Here is a 23,397-nt window from a genome sequence, read left to right as displayed (position 1 = left end):
TGCTGACTTGACACTTTGTAACTCTCGAAAGGGTTGGGGGAAGCTGCACTTTTTACAGAAGCTATACCTATAACGGAAAGGGGAAGAATTGAACTTTAAAGAAACCAGGAGGGCAACATGGAGTAAAGGGGGCCAGCCGTAGGGTGCATTGGAGTCTGGGGAGACTGCTCTCCACTGCATTTGAATCACCATAATATGGCTGAAGAGGGCTGTATGCTTGAATGCTTGAGGTATGCTGGGGCCCCTGGGAGCAGGTGAAGGGTGGAGGTCCAGATCAGAGGATAGAAAGGGAAGGAGGTGGAGAAGTGAAGCAGAAAGGACATTTTAATGAGAATAAACAAGGATAATGGAAACCAAGGCCATTCTCCAGCATCTTAAGGTTCTGCCCATTAAGCTGGGAGGCATCTGGGTTCTGCCCACCCTAGCCTTCTCTACTGCTTTCTTTCCTTGAGCCCAGGCCTTATCCTTCCTGGCTCGTTGCCCAAGGCCTTTCCTGACACCCCAGGCTCTTTGGTTTGTCTGTGCACAGAATAGCACCCCTAGGTGATACAGCACTGAGCACCCACCAGAATCCTGGGTCCCAGGGTTCAGTTCCCACCACCCAAAGTTTCACTCTTCCCCGACACACACATACACAATGTACCAGCCACACTAGAAGTGATCAGATACTTCTTAGGCTCCCTGTTGAGCAAAGAGGAACCAAAGCGCTCAGAGCAGAGAACACTCTTGCCAAAAACAGTGGTTCTCAACCTGTTGGAGATTTCTGTCTCCTAGGGGATATTTGTCAATGTCTAGAGATATTTTTGGTTGTCAAAACAGGACATCTAGTGAGCAGAAGCCAGGGATACCGTTAAACATCCTGCAGTGCACAGGATGACCCCACAATAAAGAATTATCTAGCCCCAAAATGTCAACAGTGCTGAGGTTGAGAAAACTTACCCAAAAGAAATGAAATTTAAAAAGGTAATCTCAACTTCATAGGGATGTCGTACAATGAATAAAACCACCTATAGTTTGATTTATGTCCCTGTTCATGTACTGAAGCAAAGGAAATCCATACAACTTTCCTTTTTCAAAGTAAAGAAACCCCTTCTTTTAACCCAGAAAGAGAAGGGACAAGTAAAACTAGTTCTCTGGTCTAAGGACTCCACCTGGTGGTCCTCTCTGGAATTAAGTGTTCTGGATTATTTTGATTTCACTTTTTTATTTTGAGACAATCTCGAAGTAAAATTATAGAAAAGTTGCAAAGAGAGTACAAAGAAATGTTGTCCTGAACAATTTGAGAGTAAGTTACTGATATGATGCCCCATTACCTCCAAAATACTTTAGAGTGTTTTCCTATAAACAAGGACCTTCATATAGCCACCAGGATCAGGAAGTTAACACTGATGTATTATTACCATCTAATCCTCTGACTGCATTCAAGTTTTGTGAATAGTCCCAATAATGCCCTGAACAAAAGGATCTACTTTAGGTCACTCTTTGCATTTAGTCATTATGCCTTTTTTTTTTTTTTAAGATTTTATTTATTTATTTATTTGAGAGAGAGAGTGAGAAACAGCATGAGAGGGGATAGGGTCAGAGGGAGAAGCAGACTCCCCGCCGAGCAGGGAGCCCGATGCGGGACTCGATCCCGGGACTCCAGGATCATGACCTGAGCCGAAGGCAGTCGCTTAACCAACTGAGCCACCCAGGCGCCCCATTATGCCTTTTTAGTCTTCTTCAGTCTAGAACAATTCATCACTTCTCTGACTTTCATGACCGTGAACGTTTTATTTGTTTAATTTTTTTAAAAAAAAATTATTTATTTGACAGAGAGAGACACAACGAGAGAGGGAACACAAGCAGGGGGAGTGGGAGAGGGAGAAGCAGGCTTCCTGCTGAACAGGGAGCCCGATGCGGGGCTCGATCCTAGGACCCCAGGATCATGACCTGAGCCGAAGGCAGACACTTAATGACTGAGCCACCCAGGTGCCCCAACCTTAAACCTTTTAAAGACTACAGGCCAGTTATTTGTAGGCTGTCCCTCAGTTTGCATATATCTGAGGTTTCCTTACATTTCCATTCAGATCATGCATCTTGGACAGGAATCTCCCAGAATTGATGCTGTGTCCTTCTAATCACATTCTAGTAAGTGAATCATGATTTTGATTTGTTCCATTATTGGTGATATTAACACTGATCACTTGATTAGGGTTCTCCCCTCACCTCTCCACCTGCTCAAGGATATCTGTTTTTAGCATTGTCCACAACATCATGCTGAAGATCCCAGCCAAAGAAACAAGGCAAAAAATAAAGAACTAGTATAAGAATTGGAAAGAAAGAAATAAAACTGTCATTATTCTCAGCATGGTTATGTACATAGAAAACCCAAAAGAATGGTTATGAACTATTAGAATTCTAAGAAGTGAATTTGGCAAGACTGCTGCATACAATGCTAGTATTAATTGTATTTCAACTAGAAATTGTTGAAATTGTATTTCAACTATACTTCAATGTAGCAGAAACTAATAATTAGAACATAGGATTTTTTTTTTAGCTTTTGATGCTTTTTTAGATTTTGATGTTACAACAGTAGCAAAAACTATCATATACCTAGAATGGGTCTAGTGAAAGATGTATAAGACCTCTACACAAAAAAATATAAAACACCAAAGAAATTAAATACAGTCTAAATAAATATAAGGTTACACCATGTTCATGGATTGGAATACTCAATATTATAAACACATGGATTCTCCAAACTTATCTACAAATCCAGTACAATATAAATCAAAGCATGTGTTCTTTCTTAGATGCAAAACGGACCTAAGATTTATACTAAAATGCAAAGAACAAGAATAACCAAGACAATCTTGAAAAAAAACTGTGAGCCCTTTTTAAAGGCTAATGTCAAGTTTGTTTTTTTTTAACTTTTTAAAAGATTTTATTTATTTGACAGAGAGAGACACAGCGAGAGAGGGAACACAAGCTGGGAGAGTGGGAGGAGGAGAAGCAGGCTTCCCGCGGAGCGGGGAGCCCAATGCGGGGCTCTATCCCAGGACCCTGGGATCATGACCTGAGCCAAAGGCAGACGCTTAACGACTGAGCCACCCAGGTGCCCCTAACGTCAAGTTTTTAAATGACATTATGATATTATGCAAGAATAGGCAACTAAACCCATGAAACAGAATAGCTAGTCCAGAAGCAGAGCTTCACATATTTGGACACTTATTTTATGAAAAAGGTGGCACTGCAGAGCAGTGGAGAAAGGATGGTCTTTTCCATAAATGATAAACTGGGTCAAATGAATATCCATATGGGGAAAAAATATATTCTTAATCCCTACCTCAGACCATACACAAAAATCTATTCCAGACAGATTGCAAATCTAAATGTGAAAGGTAAAGTAACAAAACTTTTATTTTTTTAATTTTTTTTTACGATTTTTTATTTTTTATTTGATAGACAGAGATAGCGAGAGCAGGAACACAAGCAGGGGGAGTGGGAGAGGGAGAGGTAGGCTTCCCACCGAGCAGGGAGCCCAATGCGGGGCTCGATCCCAGGACTCTGGGATCATGACCCGAGCTGAAGGCAGACACCTAACGACTGAGCCACCCAGGTGCCCCAAAACAACAAAACTTTTAGAAGAAAATATTCATGATTTGGGGGTGGGCAAATTTCTTAAAAGGACTTAAAAGAGCAGTAACCACATAGAGAAAGGTTCATAAATTACACTATATTAAAATTAAGACCTTCTGTTCACCAAAAGACACCATTATGAGGATGAAAAGGCAATCCACAGAGAGAGGGAACATATTCACTATACATATCTCACAAGAACTCATATCCAAAAAATATAAAAATCTACAAATCAGTAAAAAAAGAACAGCCCAATAGGAAAATGTGCAAAATACCTAAACAGACATTTCACAAAAGCAATGATCCAATGGACAATAAAGATATTTTTTAAAGTTCTCAACTGTGTTAGTACTTAGGAAAATACAATTAAAGCCACAGTGCAATACCACTACTGACCCAACAGAATGGCTAAAATTAAAAAGACAAACAATACCAAACGTTAATCAGGAATGTAAATTGGTACAACCACTTTGCAAAACTAGTAGAACCTACTTAAGCTGAATGTAAGTTAACCCTATGACCCAGCAATTCCATTTCCATGTATATATTAGCATATGTGTTCACTTAAAGATATGTATTATAATGATAATAGGTGCACCACTTATAATAGCTCAAACTGGAAATTACCCAAATGTTCATCAACAGCAGAATGGATAAACTGGAATATTCACACAACGAAATACTATATAACAATGATCGTAGGTTAACTACATCTGTACGCAAATACAATGTTAAGCAAGAGACACATAAGGTACAATTTTATCTGCATGAATATAAAATTAAGCAAAACCAATCTATGCAAGATGTGGTTACTATTGGGGCAAGCATGTGACTGAAAGGACAAGAAGGGGGCTTCTAGAATGTGGCAATGTCCTGTTCTTGACCCGGATGTCAGTTACTTGGGTGTGCTTGGGTTGCATTCTGCTGTAGGGACTATGTCATAATTCAATAAAAAGTTCAAAAAGAATCAATTCCAGGGGGACTGTAGAGCTGCGTGTGAAAAGAAAAATGATTAAGCCGCTAGTAGACAGCAACAACAAAATGTTTGGGGGCACACAACCCTCTAACCAGAAAGGAAAAGATGAATTGAATTACATAAAAATTAGAAACATCTAGTCATCAAACAATACCAAGAGTGGAAAGGCCAATAAGCAGAAAAACTTTTCCTGTCCCAGACCTACACGACCACAGTGAAATCGCCCCCCCCCCCAAGAGGACAAAAGACAGTCAATAGGTAGGGCTACCTGAGCTAAGTTCTTCCTCTGATGACTCCTCTTGAATTGGACCATGTGAAAGCTTGTTCCCGTTGCAAAATGAGTGAGGAGGCCACCTTCGTAGCCCTTTGATTTGAATTGCAGTCCAGATTGACTTGGTGATTTGGGGGATAGGATGTTATCCTAAACAGAACAAAATGGATTACAATTTGTGTTTTGCAGCATTGGTGACTTGTACGAGGACAAGTCTGTGAATTCTTTTGTATTTAAGCAGTTTTAACCAAAAAAAAAAAAAAAAGTGCAAAGGCAAGCCACAGAGTGTGCTCACATCCAGAATATATAAAGCAATCCCATAAGTCAATAAGAAAAAGGCAGACAATCCAGTAGGGGGAAAAAAAATGGACCAGAGACTTGAATGAGCACTTGGCAAAAGATACCCGAATAGACAACATACAAGAGAAGGTCCTCAACCTCATTACTTATTAGAGAAAAGCTAATCAAAACAATAGTGCAATACCACTACACAGCCACCAGAATGTCCACAATTATTTTTTATATGATTATTATTATCATTAATTGAGAGAGAGAGAGAGAGTGCACGCACGTGCACATGCAGGAGCAGAGGGAGAGAGAGAGAATTCCAAGCTGGCTCCATGCAGAGCCCACTACCTGGAAATCATGACCTGAGCAGAAATCAAAAGTCCCATGCTTAACTGACTGAGCCACCCAGGTTCCCCTGAATCACCACTGACAATACCAATGAGGCTGAGGTTGAAAGCATGGAAACCCTTACGCACAGCTACAGTATGTATATTATTTCAGCCTCTTGGCCTGTTAGACATTTTTACCATACCCTATGTCCCAGAAGTTCTACTTCTGGAGAAACTCAGGCACGTGTGCATTGGATCCATGTACAAGAAAGTGCATAGCAGCATTATTTAGAATAGCCCCAAAAGGAAACAATCCTAATGTCCATCAACAGCAGAATGGCTAAGTCATGGTATAAGATATACAACGGAATTCTATACAGCCGCGAAAGTAAACAAATCATTGCTGCACGCAAACAGGATGGTTCCAGTCATAATACAAAACCAAAGAAACCGGGCAGGCAAGCACACTGCATGATGCTATTTGTATCAAAAGCAAGCAAAAGTTGGGGAGCCTGGGTGGCTCAGTCGGCTAAGGGTCCGCCTTCCACTGGGGTCATGATTCCAGGGTCCTGGGATCCAGCCCATGTTGGGCTTCCTACTCGGCAGGAGTCGGCTTCTCCCTCTCTCTCTGCCCCTGACCCCACCCCCCTTGTGCTTTCTCGCTCTCAAATAAATAAGTAAAATCTTAAAACAAAAACAAAAACAAAAACAAGCAAAACTAATCTATGGTGTTCGATTCCTGGTTGCCTTGGGAAGGGAGGGAGGCTTTCAGAAAAGTGTTCATTTTCTGGACCGGGAGGCAGCAACGCAGGTGTTCTCACTCTGTAGCTATTAGTCACGTTGCAAATTCCTGGTCTGCGCACTAAATATTTAAATGTCTGGAGATCACTGGCCTAACAGAAAACTGAACCTGGCGCAGAGCCGGGGCTGGCGCGCGGGGCGGTAGGACGATCCCAGTGAAGTGGCCCTGTGATTGACCTTGCCCTGGTTCTCACGTGGTAGCCCGGGGGACCAAAGCACCCGCCCGGAATGAGAACCTGAAGTCCTGGACCCTTCACTGGATCCCACGGGTGCCCGCCCCTCCTGGGTGGAGTGAGGACAGACACCGCGTCTCCTCCCACCTCAAGCTGCAACGATGCATGGAGATAGTTCCACTCGGGTGCCTTCACATTTTGCTTAACTTGCGGACACAAACATCTGGAATCAGGGGCCCTCCTCCAGATACGCCCCAAGGAGGATCCCAGAGCCTGAGACAAGCTCAGCGCTCGCCCGAACCTCCGAAGAGAACGAGGTCGGGGAGCGCCCGAACCTCCGAAGAGAACGAGGTCGGGGGCGTGGCTCTTCGATTGCTTCGGCCTGGATGTGGAGCTGCACGCGCATGCGCCGGCTGCGATTGGTGTTGCCTGGCGGCGGGGCGCGGGGGACGCCGGGAAGTCTGGCGGGCGGGAGGCGGCGGGAACAGCCGGCGGGCCGTGGCACCGGCAGCGGGAGGCGGCAGGATGGTGAAACTGACGGCAGAGTTGATCGAGCAGGCGGCTCAGTACACCAACGCCGTGCGGGACCGCGAGCTGGACCTCCGGGGTAAGTCTAGGGGGTGGGCGGGCCTCCGCGCGCAGCCCCGTGGTTCGCACCCCGCCGCGTGCGCGGAAGGCCGGCGCTTGGCCAGCAGGCCTGCATTGTGGGCGCCAAGCCGGGCGGTGCCAGCACCGCCCGGGGCTGAGTCTTGCCGTTGCTGCCCCAAAACCATCCCTAGGCCCTTCTGAGGCTTCAGTTACCCCCGCTTGTGCTCACTCGCCCAGCCGATTGATTGATCGCTCCCTGATCCGCACCCGTGGGCCTCAGCTAGGCCTCGCTTGGCGTATTTCGCAGACTGAACTGTTTGAGAGCTGGGGAAATGTTAATAGCTGTAATCCTAGTGCTCAGCGGCTCGTTGGTTCTCAGCAAATACGTTGAACTGTTAATGTGGGAGTATAGATAGGATACGTGTTAATTACCTATAATTTGCGAGGGAGGAAATGAAGTCTGAGAACAAAAGCGATTGTTTCCGCAAGATTTCTTTGTTGTTAGCGTCAGTTGTCTTATATGTCCCTTTCATCAAAACATTTTAGGGGCATCTGGATGGTTCAGTCGTTTAAGCGTCTGCCTTCCGCTTAGGTCGTGATCCCGGGGTCCTGGGATTGAGCCCCAAATCGGGCTCCCTTCTCAGCGGGGAGTCTGCTTCTCGCGCTCTCTTTCTCCGTGCCGCTCCCCCTGCTTGTGCGCGCTCTCTCGCTCTCTCAAATAAATCTTTAAAAAAGATTTTTTTAAGGAGGCTTGCACTACGAGTGCCCTGTGTAAGGTGGTGGAAGCTTTGAACTACTCAAATTCATGCAGCCGTTTAAACCTTAGGCTTGCGGAGAAATTGGGAGTGCAGCTGTCTAATCAGCATTTCAAGGAAATGACTTTAGGAAGGATGTGAAGAGCAATTTCTCTGGGAATAAGACGATACAATTTAGGCCTGAGATTTGGTTCCACAGGGACAACATCGGCTGAGGTGCGGCACTACTTCGGGCTCTGCTTTCGGTTTGGATTCCTTGCTGACAAAGCCCAGTGCTTTTATTTTATTTATTTATTTATTTATTTATTTTTAGAATTTCTTTCTTTCCTTCCTTTTTTTTTTTAAAGATTTTATTTATTTATTTGACAGAGAGAGACACAGCGAGAGAGGGAACACAAGCAGGGGGAGTGGGAGAGGGAGAAGCAGGCTTCCCGCCAAGCAGGGAGCCCGATGCGGGGCTCGATCCCAGGACCCTGGGACCATGACCTGAGCCGAAGGCAGACGCTTAACGACTGAGCGCCACCCAGGCGCCCCAAGCCCAGTGCTTTTATTTTGTTGAAATTAAGTTTAGAGAAAAGTTCGATTCCAGAAGTAACTGACCACTTTCGCTCTCGGCACAGATTGATCTTTGCTGTCTCTGAAGTGCATTGAGTGTTGAGGATACTTGTTTTGGTGTAACCCTTGCAGCTTTGAATTATGTACTTTAACTGTGGCTTGGGCTCATTTCTTTCTTCTGCCAGCACCTAGAACAGTAGTTAGGCCCATTTTAACAAATCCGTGAGTATTTGAGTGAATTGTTCACAGGGTGGTTTATTATTGTGTATAAACCATTGACCTTGAAGTCTGAATTGGATCTGGGAGAGGTGTAGAGGATATCCTGATAAGTTCTATGAATCTGGCCTGTGGGAATGCAAGAGGTTAAGAACTGTCTTCCACGATGTATGAACAAGACTTGGACACTGACAATAAGCAGCTTACAGTGTAAATTCTCATGCCATTTAACTATTTCTGGGGCTTTGATTAGAACAGTGTGAGGGACCCTGTAAATACTCTTGCAAATGTTAGCTACCCATATTACTATTACTAAGTGTCCTCATTACCATAGCCCTTGCCCTTGTTGTCTTGACCATCTTCATGTCCACTCCCTAGACTGTAAGCTTCGTGGCAGCTAGGACATGTGACTCTTGTTCCTCATGTTGTGTACCAGTTACTTGCACAGTGTCTGGCACAGTGTAGGTGTTAGGTAAACACTTTCTGAATAAATGGAAGCTTTGAATCAAATTACTATGAAGTACTGCTACGGTTTTAATGCACCCTTTGACCATATTAATACTTGTGTATTTTTTTTCTTCTGTTTTACAGGGTATAAAATTCCTGTCATTGAAAATCTAGGTGCTACCTTAGACCAGTTTGATGCTATTGATTTTTCTGACAATGAAATCAGGAAACTGGATGGTTTTCCTTTGTTGAGAAGACTGAAAACATTATTAGTGAATAACAATAGAATATGGTAAGTGTCTGTTAGTGGAAAGTAATTTTTTTCCCCTAGAGGAATGTTGCAGTGTTCCCTGATGAAGCCATAGTACTTAACTGCCAGTTGAGCCTACATATTTCTTAAAATGAGAAACAAGCTGCACTTTTCCCATATAGGTCCAGAGATTAACTTGGTATTGGTCTCATTTTAATTGCATCTGTTCAGAAATACTTATATATTCATGGTAATAGATACTTAAATTACAAACATGCTGTTTTGTACATATTTTGGCTTCTAAAACATAATTGTAATTATCAGAGGGATTATATTAAATAGATAGGTAAAGTTCAACAATTATATATATGTATGTGTGCGTGTGTATATATGTTTGAAGATTTATTTATTTATCTGAGAGAGAAAGTGCATACCTGAACATGAGAGCAGGGGGAGGGACAAAGGGAGAGGGAGAAAAATCCTCCAGCAAACTCCCCGCTGAGTGTGAAGCCCCATGCGGGGCTCTATTCCTGAGATCATGACCTGAGCCAAAATCAAGAGTCAGACGCATAACTGACTGAGCCACCCAGGTGCCCCCAACAATTATATTTTTGACTGAGTGTCTCTACCTCATATCCTCTGCCATTTGTTTTTCTTTACAACTGAGTTTTAGAATATTACTTACTGAAATTGAGGGTTTTCTTTAACCCCTTTTCATCACCTCTGAGTAAAGCTTATCAAAAAAAGTTATTGAAGGGGCGCCTGGGTGGCTCAGTCGTTGAGTGTCTGCCTTCGGCTCAGGTCGTGATCCCAGGGTCCCGGGATCGAGCGCCACAACGGGCTCCCTGCTCAGCGGGAAACCTGCTTCTCCCTCTCCTACTCCCCCTGCTTGTGTTTCCTCTCTCGCTATGTCTGTCTCTGTCAAATAAATAAAAAATAAAATCTTTAAAAAAAAAAAAAGTTACTGAAGGTCTGTAGACAGTGTCTTTAGTACTAGGTAGTGGCTTGCTTTTTTTTCTTTTTTTTTTTTTTAAGATTTTATTTATTTATTTGACAGAGAGAGAGGGAACACAAGCAGGGGGAGTGGGAGAGGGAGAAGCAGGCTTCCCGAGGAGCAGGGAGTCCGATGCGGGGCTCAATTCCGGGACCCTGGGATCATGACCCGAGCCGAAGGCAGCCACTTAAGCAACTGAGCCATCCAGATGCCTCGGTAGGGGCTTGCTTTTTAATTTTTTTAATTTTTACTTTTAAAAGATATGTTTGTTTATTTTAGAGAGAGAGAGCGTGCACTCAGATGCAAGTGGGGGGAGGGCAGAGGGAGAGAGAGAATCTTTTTTTAGAATTCCTGCTTTTTGAGGGCAGGGATTTTTTTTTTTTTTTTTTTTTACGATTTTTTATTTTTTATTTGAGAGAGAGGGAGAGCACAAGCAGGGGGAGCGGCAGGTAGAGGGAGAGGGAGAAGCAGGCTCCCCACTCAGCGGGGAGCCCAATGCGGGGCTCGATCCCAGGACCCTGGAATCATGACCCGGGCCAAAGGCAGCCTCTTAACCAACTGAGCCACCCAGGCGCCCCGGAGAAAGAGAATCTTAAGCAGACTCCTCGCTGAGCAGGGAACCTGACTTCAGGGCTCTATCCCAGGACCCTGAGATCCCAGCCTGCCCAAAATCAGGAGTCAGATGCTCAACTGACTGAGCTACCCAGGCGACCCAGTGACTTGCGTTTTTAAAGTAGGCGTATTTCTCGTGAGTTACCTGTTCCCTTGTAGTGTGGTTGTTTATCGTGCACCTGAGCTGTGAATGCAGAGTCACTTGTATTTCTGTGCTACCCGCACAAGAGTCATGAAGTAAGCTAAGTAGTTGGTTCTACACAGTTGCTTCTGCGCGTAGCTTTCACTGGACAAAATGGTAATGGAAAGAACCCCAGGCAATCCTCAGGAGGCATGTGTTCTAAAATCATCCCACTTCTGCCACTAACCCTGTGACCCTCGATAAGGTTTCTTCTTTGTGCTTCATTTTCCCTCTGTCAGTTAGGGTGTTGGAAGAAAGATCTCTAAAGTTCTTCCACCTTTGGAGTCTGAAATCTTCTGTACAAGGACTTAGATAAAATTGTTAGCTTACCTACTTTTCACTTTTATGAAGTCTTTTCTTTTTTCTTCCCCCATTTTAGCCGTATAGGTGAGGGGCTCGATCAGGCTCTACCCTGTCTGACAGAACTCATTCTCACCAACAACAGTCTTGTGGAACTGGTAAGACAGATGGGGGGTGCGGGGAATGCATTTGGGGGGAGGAATTAAAGGTGCTACATGCCTCTTACAGTTTAGAAAACCCAGAGAAGGATCTCCTCATCCTTTGTCTTTTTTGTAATTCAGGATCTGGGCTTCTTTCAGTTAAATAGCCTTTTCCACTCTGTAGCTCATCTTTTGACAGTCTGAGGGTGTCTTGATAGAAAAGTTCCTAATTTAAGCGTAGTCCAGTTTGTCAGTCTTTTGTTGTGTTGCTAGTATTTTTGATGGCCTGTCAGGCTTCCACTGCAGAAAGAGTTGTTTTCTGTAAACCTAAGTTGTTTTCTAGAATTGCAGTGTCCCATATGGTAGCCACAAGCAGGTACTCTGAATCGCGATGTACTAAGAACTAAAATCCGTATCAGGTTTCAAAGACTTAGTACCCCCAAAAATGTAAGCTATCAATTTTTTATATTGAAATGCTAATGTTTTGGATAATAGGTTAAATAATATACTACTAAAATAAGTTACACTTGTATTTTTCTTTTAATTGGCTACTAGAAAACATTCAGTTACATATGTAACATGTTAAATTTTGTTGGACAGTTACATCCTGGAAACTTGTTTTACTCTTCACATTGAGATCAGTGATCCACTTGGAATTGGTTTTCCTGTGAGCTAAGGGGCAAGTTTTATTTTTCTATTTGGGTGTAATTATGGTGGCCTATTTCTTCTAATGCTTTTTAAGTTTCTGCTCTGTATGTATAATTTTTAACAGAATTGAGCTCATAGTATACATTGTTTTGTAACCTAAATTTTTCACTTAAACATTGGATGTGTAAGTCTGTATTATATAACTTGATTTTGTGTTATTATGACCTTACCTCCCTTCCCTGTTTCCATGATTGTTTCTTTCCTGGTGGACTGGGTCCAGAGCTTCCTTCAGAGTCTCAAAGGAGTACTTGACTCCAGAAGTAAGAAAGCACTGGTCTGAGGCCCTGTCTTTTCTAAAATATATGAGGTATTCAACCCAAAATGCACATTCATAGGAAATGTGTGGCATGATAGAAGCTGTTTCTATTTTTTTTTTTTAAGATTTTATTTATTTATTTGAGAGAGAGAATGGTGAGAAGAGAGCACGTTCCGGGGGGACAGGGAGAAGCGGCCTCCCTGCTGAGCAGGGAGCCAGACATGGGGTTTGAACCCAGGACCCTGGGATCATGGCCTGAGCCACTCAGGTGCCCAGAGCTGTTTGTATTTTTGTGTATGTTGTAATTATACTTAAAATTGTCTGTAAAGATGAAGGCTGAGTTTGTGCTATCAGTTACTGAAGTAGGTGTATTAAAATCTCACATGGTAGTAGATCTGACAGTCTCCCTAGAGTTCTGTCCATTTTAGTTTTATGTATATTGAAATTCTCTTAGTTGATATACAAGATTTTAAATTGTTAATACCTTCCTGATGAACTAACCTTATTACTGTGCCGTGCCCCTCTTTATCTCTTTTAGTGCTGTTTTACCTTGTCTATTTTATCTGCTATAATATGCCAAAACAGGCTTTCTTTTAGTTAGTATTTGTATGATCATTTTTTTCCATCCAAAATTTACTTCCAGCTTTTCTGTACCTTATATTTTAGATTAAAACAGCATATGATAAGGTTTGTTTTGTTAAATACAGTGTGAAGTCGTTTTTTTAAATGAAGTATTTGGTCTCTTTACATTTAATTTAATTACTGGTGTATTTGAGTTTGTCTTTTTTTCTGGAGGTTATTATTGATCCAGCCATTCTGCATTTCTTATTCTCTCCTTTGCTGTGTTCATTCTCTCTCTTTGTCTCTGTCATTTTTTTTCCTACAAATAGTGTAGGAATTACTTATTCCTATTGTTAGCATTCTGGGAATTAAAAATTGATATTAAAGTTTCAACTTAACCAATACCTTTAGTTTCTTTTTTTTTTTTTACCTTTAGTTTCTTAAACAATAGTGACTTAAAAAAAAAAACATTTCATACCTCCCAACATATTTATTTATTCTGTCTAAGGAACCCATCAAGGCATCATCATTACATTTTACAGTTTGTGTGTGTCTGCGTGTGAGTTTAACAAAAGTTGCCTTTCTTTCCTTTTTGTTTTGGTTTTTTTTGCAGCTTTATTGACGTATGGGTGATGAATAAAAATTGTATGTATTTAAGGTATACAATGTGATTTTTGATAGATGTATACATTGTGAAGTGATTACTGTTACCAGACTAACATACCGATCACCTCACTTATTTACTTTTTTGTTTGTATGGTAAGAATACTTGAGATCTATTCTCAGCAAATTTCAAGTATACAGTAGTATATTATTATTAACTACAGTCGCCATGTTGTACATTAGATCTCCAGAACTTACTCATCTTATAACTGAAAGTTCGTACTCTTTGATCAATAGCTCATTTTCCCTTTCCCCCCACCCCTCAGCCTCCGGTAACCACCAGTCAACTCTGTTGCTGTGAGTTGGTCTTTTTTTTAGATTCCACATACAAGTGAGATCATGCGATGTTTGTCTTTGTCCCTTTTTAGGTCCTCCCGTGTAGTTCTTTGAGTGGTGCTATGCAGGTAGCGTGCTCTGGAGCTCCCTCTGATGGGTGTTAGTGAAGCGTTTAAAAATGGCAGCTGCTGTTCTGAACTCCTGGCTCTGTTCCCCTCTTGCTTTTATCGGTACTTTTTCCTCATTGTCCCTCTTGCCCCTGTCCGGCTCAATTTCAGTCTGGTCCGAGCAGTTTCTCCTCCTTGTAGGGCGTTGTCCTGGAAAGAATACCATTTGTGGTTAGTATTAAGAGTGAGCGCCCAGGGGCACCTGGGTGGCTCAGTTGTTAAGCGGCTGCCTTCGGCTCAGGTCATGATCCCAGGGTCCTGGGATCGAGCCCCACATCGGGCTCCCTGCTCAGCGGGAAGCCTGCTTCTCCCTCTCCCACTCCCCCTGCTTGTATTCCCTCTCTCGCTTCTCTCTGTCAAATAAATAAATTAAAAAAAAAAAAAAGAGTGAGCGCCCAAATTGCCGGGCCCCTCGGGCCTTGCCCCAGCCTTGCTGCTCTCCTTCCTGGCATGTGCCCATCTGCTGGTGGCTGCTCTCACTGCCTCTTGGTCATTTCGGAGCACTCGGTTTGTCCCGTGCATCTCCGCTTTCCCTCTGCTGCGGCCTGTGCACACACTGGGCCCGTGCGCCTCGCACTGCCCTCAAAGTGCTTTCTCCCTGCGTCTTCCTGTTCCAGGCTTCCTGCCACAGTGCCTTTTCCTCTCCGTTAGTTGTAGCTGTTGACCACAGGTTTTGCTTTTGCTGTCCTTGTACTGTATTTTATGGGATGCTTTGGGAAGATTCAAAAACTAACCTGCCCTTGTCCCATAATTGGGTCCTTTTTTTTTTTGAACTATACTCCTTGTCCTTGACGCTGAGGCAGTTTGAGGGAGGCTGGAATAAAGGTGCCTGCCCGCAAGACGATGTGCCGCCTGCACCGCCACGAGGCGCGTACAGGTATTAGTGGGGGGACCATGTTACCCCAGGTTCCAGTTTGAGGTTCCCTGTGTGAAGAACTTGGTCTGAAGTTGCAGAAACGTTGACATCTCTTTTCTAAATCAGTGGTTTAAATTCTAGCCCTTTGGAGGTTGCTACAGGAAATAAAAAATTTTTTGTCTCTTCTGCTATTGAGACAGAAACTGTTAGGACTAAGATTGTAAGTTTAAGAAGCTCCAAACTACTTGCCGGTTTAGTCAGTAGGAATTTATTACGCATCTGTGCTGTGTTAGTATTGTGCTAGGTGCTCGGGCCGTACAAAAATAAAAGGTAAGATAGGAGTCCTTGCTCCAAAGGCATCTGCCGTTTCAGGGTCTCAAAATAGCCTGTGGTTTCTGTGTTCTTAACCTGTGGCCATTTCTTTTACAGGGTGATCTGGACCCTCTGGCATCTCTCAAATCACTGACTTACCTAAGGTATGGAAACGATTTGTGGTGGTGACAGTGAAGTCCCTTATCATAACCCCATTACCAGCCTTGCTCTTAAAGCAATCAGTGAGTAAGAAGGACCTTTTAAAAACAAGGAGTGAAAATATTTCCTTTAGGTCCAGTGCTCTATTAAAGCTTCCCTAATGTTAACAACACCGAAATGTGCAAAAATGTGAACTTTTCCTTAGTTTATGGACTCATCTGGTGCTATTAAAATGGACCTCTTGTATGCTGCGCTATGAACAAGGTTGGCATTATGTTACTCCTTTTCTTGTAGTATTCTGAGAAATCCTGTAACAAATAAGAAGCATTACAGACTGTACGTAATTTATAAAGTTCCGCAAGTCAGAGTACTGGATTTCCAGAAGGTGAAACTAAAAGTAAGTATTGTTCTTTTGGTTGTAAGTCATTATAGTTTCGTGTGTTTTATTTTATACTTTTGTTACTGATTTTTTTCAATTGCCTAATGAGTTTTACTATTGGTTTGTAATAAAAACGTGGCAAAGAAAATGTTAAATCATGTATTTTGCATAGCAGAGTTTATAGTAGGACTTGGGGCTAACGCTGTCTTGGCTGGTAGTGCTGGCTGTTCAGGCAGCCTGCGATCAGCCACCGGGAGCACTGTCAGCAACAGACTGTTTAGACACATTCCCCGCGGGGAGCTAATATAATCCATTTTTCAGCAGCTTTAATTGTTAGGGTGATTTTCCCTTTACTGGGAGTGTTTTTGTTTTCTTTTTCTTTTTAAACCTTCTTAGTTCCTCCAGAGCCCCTCCTTAAAACTAGGAGGGGGAACTTTCTTCGGGGCGCCTCACCAGAGAAGGCAAGGCCTTTGTCTCCTTTTACTTGAAATTGGCTTTTGGTATTTTTACCAGCCCACAGTATTTCAGGAGAGTTTTCTTCCGTGTTTTCTGAGGAATGCATCTAAATGCATGTGGTATTCCTATTTCCATTAACTCTGTGTGTGGTGTTGCTGTAGGAGCGTCAGGAAGCAGAGAAAATGTTCAAGGGCAAACGGGGTGCACAGCTTGCAAAGGATATTGCCAGGAGAAGCAAAACGTAAGATACGGATATCCAACTTCACTCCACTTCACCTTCAGAAACACTATCTGTCTGGCTTTTTGCCTCCTACAGAATTAAAACACCTGTGCCTAATAACAGTATTGAATTTGTGTGATGATAGCCCGTGACCAACAATGGTCCACACATCACATGAGATTTCTACCAGGTTAGCAAATCCTTTCGTGTTTAGTCTTACTGCAACATTGTATGCTTCCTGCTTTTTGTCTAGAGGAAGATGAGAACCGGGTGGTGTTTCTGAAGGAGAGAGTTTCTTGTATCAGTTTGTTAACAAAGATAAGATACTACACTGGTTGAATTACTTTCAAAAGCTGTTTTGAAAGTAAAAGAGAAGCAACTTCCATTGGTCCGGGTTTAATAGTTGCATTCTTCCCTCCCCCTCCCAAGTTTCAACCCAGGTGCTGGTTTGCCAACTGACAAAAAGAAAGGTGGGCCGTCTCCAGGGGATGTAGAAGCAATCAAGGTAATAACGTGTTAGGACTCTTGGACTGGAGAGAGTTGCCATGGGTTTAGGACATGAAATATGTAATAGACCAAGTTCTAAACATTGTAGTCCTCCCCCCACCCCCCCAGCAACAGTTAGATTTCTGCCTGTATTCTGTGTAAGAAGGAAGTAACATGAAGTTATTGCTTGACTTTGACTTGAATTACTTACATGAGCCAGTCAAAGCAGAGGCAGTTCTAGTTCTTTCTCATTTTCCCAGGGTATGTTTTATTTCGAACAGTTAGTTACCTTAGTATGTTGTCTCAGTGTTTGCCTTAGTTTTTATTTTCAAAGATTGCTGTCTGCAAGATCTGCTTGATGATCAGTGGGAAATCCTAATTTCATAATAATTGCTTCCTAAATTACCCAGTAACATAGTTCCAAATAGGTGCTTGAATTCACTAAAATTTTAGGACATTTGCAGTGATTGTTGGCTGTCTTGTAAGCGGGTCCACACCCTTTTACCAGTTTTGGGAATTTATGATTCGGCTTTGGGTTGATTTCAACGTGACAATAAAATTCTTGCACCAACACAACAATTTAATATTCCAGCTCCCAAAGTTGCTGTGGACTTCTGTAGGGGTTTCTGGGTGATTGATCGTTAGATGCAATTAATGGTCCGTCTCCGTTGTTTTCTGTCCTCCAGAATGCTATAGCAAATGCATCCACCCTGGCTGAAGTGGAGCGGCTGAAGGGCTTGCTGCAGTCTGGCCAGATACCTGGCAGGGAGCGCAGACCAGGTCAGGACACAGTGTTCTTGTCTGCGGGCTGCCCAGTTAATGTTATACTTGAAGTGATTCCAGAACAGTTCAGATGCCATGACCCAGGAATGTTAGCCTCTGACGGATGCGAAATCCCTTTATATGATCTTTGAGGATAAATTATTTGATGGAGAATATTCTGGCATAGGACCCCGAGGGTTTTTTATGTAAAAGTTGAAGCATACATTATTCCCTAGCCATGCAGTGTAACCAAACACCAGAGGGAACCGTGTGGACTTTCACCCGTGTGTGTGTGTGTGTGTGTGTGTGTGTGTGTGTGTGTGTTAGATACCTTAGTAGTTGGTTAGAAATACAAGCCTCAGAGCCAAACAGCATGAAGCTCAGATCTTAGCCTCACCAGCTCTGTCTTTGGGTGAATTTCTTCAACCTCACTTAATCTTAAATCCATTTCCTCATCTTTAAATTTAAGATAACATACAGTACCAACCTCAAAGGGTGTTTGGGAGGATAAGTAAGAGTTCATAGGTAGCACTTAGCACAGGGTCTGACATGAGCATACATTTTTGCTAAGTGTTGGCTATTCTAATTTTTTTAAGATTTTATTTATTTATTTATTTGACAGAGAGGGAGACACAGTGAGAGAGGGAACACAAGTGAGGGAGAGGGAGAAGCAGGCCTCCCACGGAGCAGGGAGCCCGATGGGGGCTCGATCCCAGGACCCTGGGATCGTGACCTGAGCCAAAGGCAGACGCTTAACGACTGACCCACCCAGGCGCCCACCAGAAGGAAATCTTTTTTTTTTTTTTTTTTAAGATTTTATTTATTTATTTGACAGAGAGAGACACAGTGAGAGAGGGACCACAAGCAGGGGGAGAGGGAGAGGGAGAAGCAGGCTTCCCACGGAGCAGGGAGCCCGATGTGGGGCTCGATCCCAGGACCCTGGGATCGTGACCTGAGCCAAAGGCAGTCGCTTAACGACTGAGCCACCCAGGCGCTCCTATTCTAATATTTGAATGCCAACTTTGTGTCCGGCAGGATGTTGGGCGCTGGAGGTGTAAAGTAAAAACTACCCAAAAAAATGTGTATTACGAGTTTTGATATGAATGTAATTGGGTGCTTCTATCTAGACTGGCAACTCAGGGAAAGTTCCCTTGGGCAAGTCATGTCTGAATGGAAGCTAAAAATGAGTAAGACATTAATTAGATCAGCGGTTCTCACTGTATAGCCCTTGACCTCTGGGCATCTGTGAGGTCAGAACTTTGTATGATAACACGGAGGTGTTACTTGCTTTTTCCGCCGCTATTAACATTTGCACTGATCATGCAAGAGTAACGGTGGATAAAACTGCTGGGGCCTCGGCACAGGTCAAGGCCATGGCCTAGAAGGTATTAGGAGTCCTCATTCTAAACTGCTGTGCACTCTCTTAGTAAAGTGTTTCACTTAAGATCATCCTTCATGAAGCAAAGAGATTAATGTTACTAAATATCACCTTTTTAAATGCATATCTTTTGATATCCTGGGTGACAGGATGAGGGTATGCACGAATGCATGCCCTGGTTGGTTGGTTGTCTCCATGCACTTGAACATTTGTTTCATTTGAGAGGCAGGCATCTTCTCGAACATGAAGCAAACTTGTCACTTCAAAGAAAAGGTAGATCTATGGATTTTTCAAGTAAGAGAGTATGAAAAGTTCATTGATAAGGTTTCAGACTCCACAGTGCAAACTAACCCTTAAGAAACTACCACTTTTGTCAAGTTTTAGCATAGCATCAAACAGGAAAAGCCACAAAAAGTCTACGAAGACCGTTAGAATACTCCTGCCTTTCCTAGCTGCGTGTCTATGTGAGGCTGATTTTCCTCATTTCCTTCAGTGAAAACAAAGTGTTGTAGCAGGGGGACTGATGAGGCCAGTCCCAGGGTCCAGCTGACGGCTGTTCGTCAGACACGATAGAGAGAGGCAAAAATAGAAGATAATGCCAAGCTTCTCACGAAATATTTTTGTTTTGGAAAATGTTATTTTTTTTTCCTATAAAAACATAAACGTTAACATGTAATGGAGACTTTTTTTAATGAATTACTATTTTTTTTAAATACTTGATCTTAATTTCTAATACAGTATTGATGAATCTAATATGGTATTGGTAAGTGTACATAAACAAAAGCTCTTTGGGTCCTAAAACTAAAGTGTTTGCAAATTGCTGAACTAAACAAAGGCAGAGTGACATTCTAGGGAGGAAGTGGGGACCACACAGGCAAAGCACCTGTGGCAAATAGGAGCCTTGCCCACTTGAACTGGAAGAGGCCAGTGGGAGTGAAGTTCAAGGCACAGGGAGAAGTGGTGAGATGAGCCAACAGAGGACGCAGGCAGTAGGCCACACAGGGCCCTGCAGACTGATGGATGCAGTCTTGTGTCCTGAGAGCATTAGAAGTTTGTCAAAGGTTTTCTTTTCTTTCTTTCTTTTTTTTTTTTAAAGATTGTATTTATTTATTTGACAGAGAGTTAGAGAGCACAAGTAGGCAGAGCGGCAGGCAGAGGGAGAGGGAGAAGCAGGCTTTCCGCTGAGCAGGGAGCCTGACGTGGGGCTCGATCCCAAGACCCTGGGATCATGACCTGAGCTGAAGGCAGACACTTAACTGACTGAGCGACCCAGGCGCACCATGTCAAAGGTTTTCAAGGCTCAGTGGTGACAGGTGGGGGAAGAGGCTGTATCACAATGGCTTATTGTGACTGTCATATGACAGAATTACTGAGCTGATTTGTTTCCCCTAAAATGTTTTATCTGGGCCTTAGGATCTCTTGGATTTTCACTGTGATCTGGCGGTTCACTGGGAAGAGGAAAGGAGACATGGTTCAGTGTACTCCATAGATTTCAGTGGGCCAAGGCTTCTGAGTACACTGAAACTTGACTGACATTCTTATCCTGGTAGTTTTGTATCTAGAAATCCGATGTTGGGGCTAACTGTAGAAGCAATAGGCTTAAACAAGAATAATTTTCCCATGCACTGAGTTAAAACATTTCCTTCTTCAGAATACATTGACCCAAATATCTGTCATAAATTGATGAACAAATGTAAGACTTTTGGTTGTTGCCATACTCTAATTTAGAGACAATAAGTCACTGAGTATTCCCATTAACTGGCATGTAGTAGGTATCCAAATCTTTTTTGAGTATTCCCACTTTCTTTGCCTACGGTAGCAGTAAGAACAAAACACAAAGTATAAGCTTTTTGCTTTCACAAAAAAGGAATTATCAGTGCAACCAAAATGGGTTATTTGAATGTCAGACAGTGAGTTTGACTTTTATAAAACACCTTTGTGACCCTTTGCCTAGGAATTGACCATCCCTTCTGATACTTGCCAAAGACAGGTAGTCTCTGGACGCCAAGCTCCTGTGGTTGGGTTTGTACCTAGTCCAGGAACTAGCATGCAGTAGCTTCACAGAAGGGCCACTCGCATCCAGAGAAGCACATGCTCTGAACTCAGTATGACATCTGGCTTTGTGTTCTTCTTTAGGCCCCACTGATGATGGTGAAGAGGAGATGGAAGAAGACACGGTCACAAATGGGTCCTGAGCAATGTGGCCTGAGTATCTGCAGGATGTATAATACACCTCCTTGGGACAAGTCCTGCTTTTTGAACTGGGAATAATAGCCTTGTTTGGGTCAGCAAAGTGGAGTTCATAAGCATTGTCGGAAGGCTTAAGACTGCTGCTGGTAATTTTGTAATATTATTAATTTTGAAACCTAAATGCCAGTTTTCTACAAATAGTAAAAACACAGCGACATTCACTGTGCTGCCACGTTGTCTGTCATGGGGGGTGGGGGGCGGTGCGCAGTGAGGTATACGGACATGTGGAAGTTGGAAATGCCTGAGGGCGGTGTTTCTAGGTAGGCTTCCCAGGCCTCTATAAAATGTTTAGATTTTTAAATTCTTAATAAAACTCAAGATTACCTGTGTGCTACCAGTGGTTATTGGTAAGACTCTGCAATCTGGTGCATTTTTTCCCCCATGCAAAGAATAACAGCTTCATTAAAGACAGCCAGGCTTTAATTACTGATTTGAAAAATTGTAGGGGAATGCAACTCCTGCTTGTTGGAATCTGAGCAGAGGGGCAGCATGTTCCAGCATTTAGGACATGGTTAGGGGTGTGGGGGGGTGGTCTTGCCCAATGAGCAGGCTACGGCAATGTCCTCTCACAGCTCCTGGATGCTTCGTTGCATTTCTCACACCCTTTTACGGCCAATTTAGGCTAATCATAAAAACAATGTGGAGGTGAGCACCGTCACCATCCATCTTTTCATCCGCTGGTGTTGGTCTGGGTTTTCTTTTTAAACAAAATGTGAGAAACACTCTTGTCAGTAGACCCCTGAACAATTGTGGGTGATTGCTGCTGGGCTGATTTTGTCATTCTTGTAAAGTGTGCATAAGATGTGTAAGCCATGAAGGAACTCGACCTTCGAGGAACTGGCAGTCTAGCTGGGAAGATGGAACCGTGGGCAACAGTGGTGCTAAACCTCCATGTAGTAGAAGAGAGGGCAGAGCGTTCAGAAAGGACATGGAACTTGGCTATCAGGAGAACTTGGCCTGCAGATTGCCTCAGTATGACCCTAAACCAGTGCTCTCCAACCCCAGTGTGCTATGAATTTCCAGGGCACCTTGTTCAAATGCAAGATCCCGTGGGGGCTGGTGCCGTCCATGAGAAGACAGGGCTTCTCAGGATTTCCAGATTTCCCTCTCACCACTTCCTCAGTGTCTACCTGACACCTTTCAACTCCCTCAAGGACAGTCCCCCGTAGTCCATTTACTGATGGCCCAAACCAGGGTGCATTGCTCTGCTGTTTTACCCTCACTTGGACAGATGGGGAGGTTGATGTTTTTTAATGATTTCCTGGGACATTTAGGCACCCAGGAACTAACTCAAATAGACAATAGATGGATTTATAAACTAGAAGTTAATATAATTTGAGAGGAAGATAACTCTGCAGTTGATGCTCTGCTGTTCCCCTCACCAAGGTGTTACTAAATGTACATGGAATCAGAACAGAGGGCCTTGTGGGTGGGGGTGGGGTGGTCTTAGAGATCGTCCTGGGCTGGATTAGAATTTAGCTTTGACAACATCTTTCATGACAGAAGCCATGAGGCTGCCTTTTCTGCTTGTCAGGACAACTAAAATGAGCCCAGTTTCCTCCATGCTTAAGATCCAGGGAAGCTATTGCCATCCTAGTCAAGAGGCTCCCTGCTGCCATCATTTATGAGCTACCGATTAAGGGGACTCTGAATGAGCCTCTGGTCATTACCCTGAGTAATAACCACGTGGTTGCCGTTCATTTCCCTCCAGTCACGTTCCCTCCCTCTAGCTTACTTCGGGTCCTGGCTTCGACTGTGGGCAATCCTTAGCAATAATACAAGACTTGGGTGCCATTGCCTGAGCGGATCTGGCCTAAACGGGATCACTTTGGCACCAGTTTAATGATGCATGGTTAAGGGTTTGAGGGCTGCTAAGAAAAAACAAAAGGAGCCCTTGCTCCAGTATTTATGCTCTTGTCCCAACTGAGGCTTTTGCAAAAGTTGACAAGATGAGTGCGAGAGCTCCTTTGCTCAGAGCTCCGCTAATACCCGTGTGTCTCAGGACCTGAAA

The 23,397-nt window shown here is 43.3% G+C and overlaps 1 protein-coding gene and 1 long non-coding RNA gene across 4 annotated transcripts in view; one reads left to right on the top strand and one right to left on the bottom strand.

The window, feature by feature from the left end:
• The window catches only part of LOC123860943 (uncharacterized), a 30,593-nt gene extending 23,780 nt beyond the window's left edge, over window positions 1-6,813 (bottom strand). For both annotated transcript variants that reach the window (XR_006794911.3, XR_006794909.3), the window contains exons 1-2: window positions 6,607-6,813; window positions 4,866-5,018 (exon numbers count right to left, since the gene is read on the bottom strand). This is a non-coding gene — a long non-coding RNA (uncharacterized LOC123860943). The remainder of the gene's footprint in view (window positions 1-4,865; window positions 5,019-6,606) is intronic.
• An 87-nt stretch (window positions 6,814-6,900) lies between these two features.
• SNRPA1 (small nuclear ribonucleoprotein polypeptide A') lies at window positions 6,901-21,715 on the top strand. 2 transcript variants are annotated; one of them, XM_045899533.3, is made up of 9 exons: window positions 6,903-7,066; window positions 9,165-9,312; window positions 11,437-11,515; window positions 15,414-15,460; window positions 15,750-15,852; window positions 16,452-16,531; window positions 16,940-17,015; window positions 17,683-17,776; window positions 21,273-21,715. In XM_045899533.3, exons 1-9 carry the CDS (start codon window positions 6,985-6,987, stop codon window positions 21,329-21,331), a joined length of 768 nt encoding a protein of 255 aa, XP_045755489.1. In that variant the 5' UTR covers window positions 6,903-6,984; the 3' UTR covers window positions 21,332-21,715. The 2 variants fall into 2 exon arrangements, with proteins under 2 accessions (XP_064426071.1, XP_045755489.1); XM_064570001.1 differs by lacking the exon at window positions 16,452-16,531 and having other exon boundaries at window positions 6,901-7,066; window positions 16,914-17,015.
• The last annotated feature ends 1,682 nt before the right edge of the window (window positions 21,716-23,397 follow it).

This window comes from Mirounga angustirostris, unplaced genomic scaffold (genome assembly GCF_029215605.1).
Source record: "Mirounga angustirostris isolate CCGP_5_RB_7025 unplaced genomic scaffold, mMirAng1.0.hap1 SCAF_9, whole genome shotgun sequence".
Classification (NCBI taxonomy): domain Eukaryota; kingdom Metazoa; phylum Chordata; class Mammalia; order Carnivora; family Phocidae; genus Mirounga; species Mirounga angustirostris.
The sequence above is the reverse complement of the archived record's forward strand: the minus strand, read 5'-3'. Positions and strand labels throughout refer to the sequence as shown.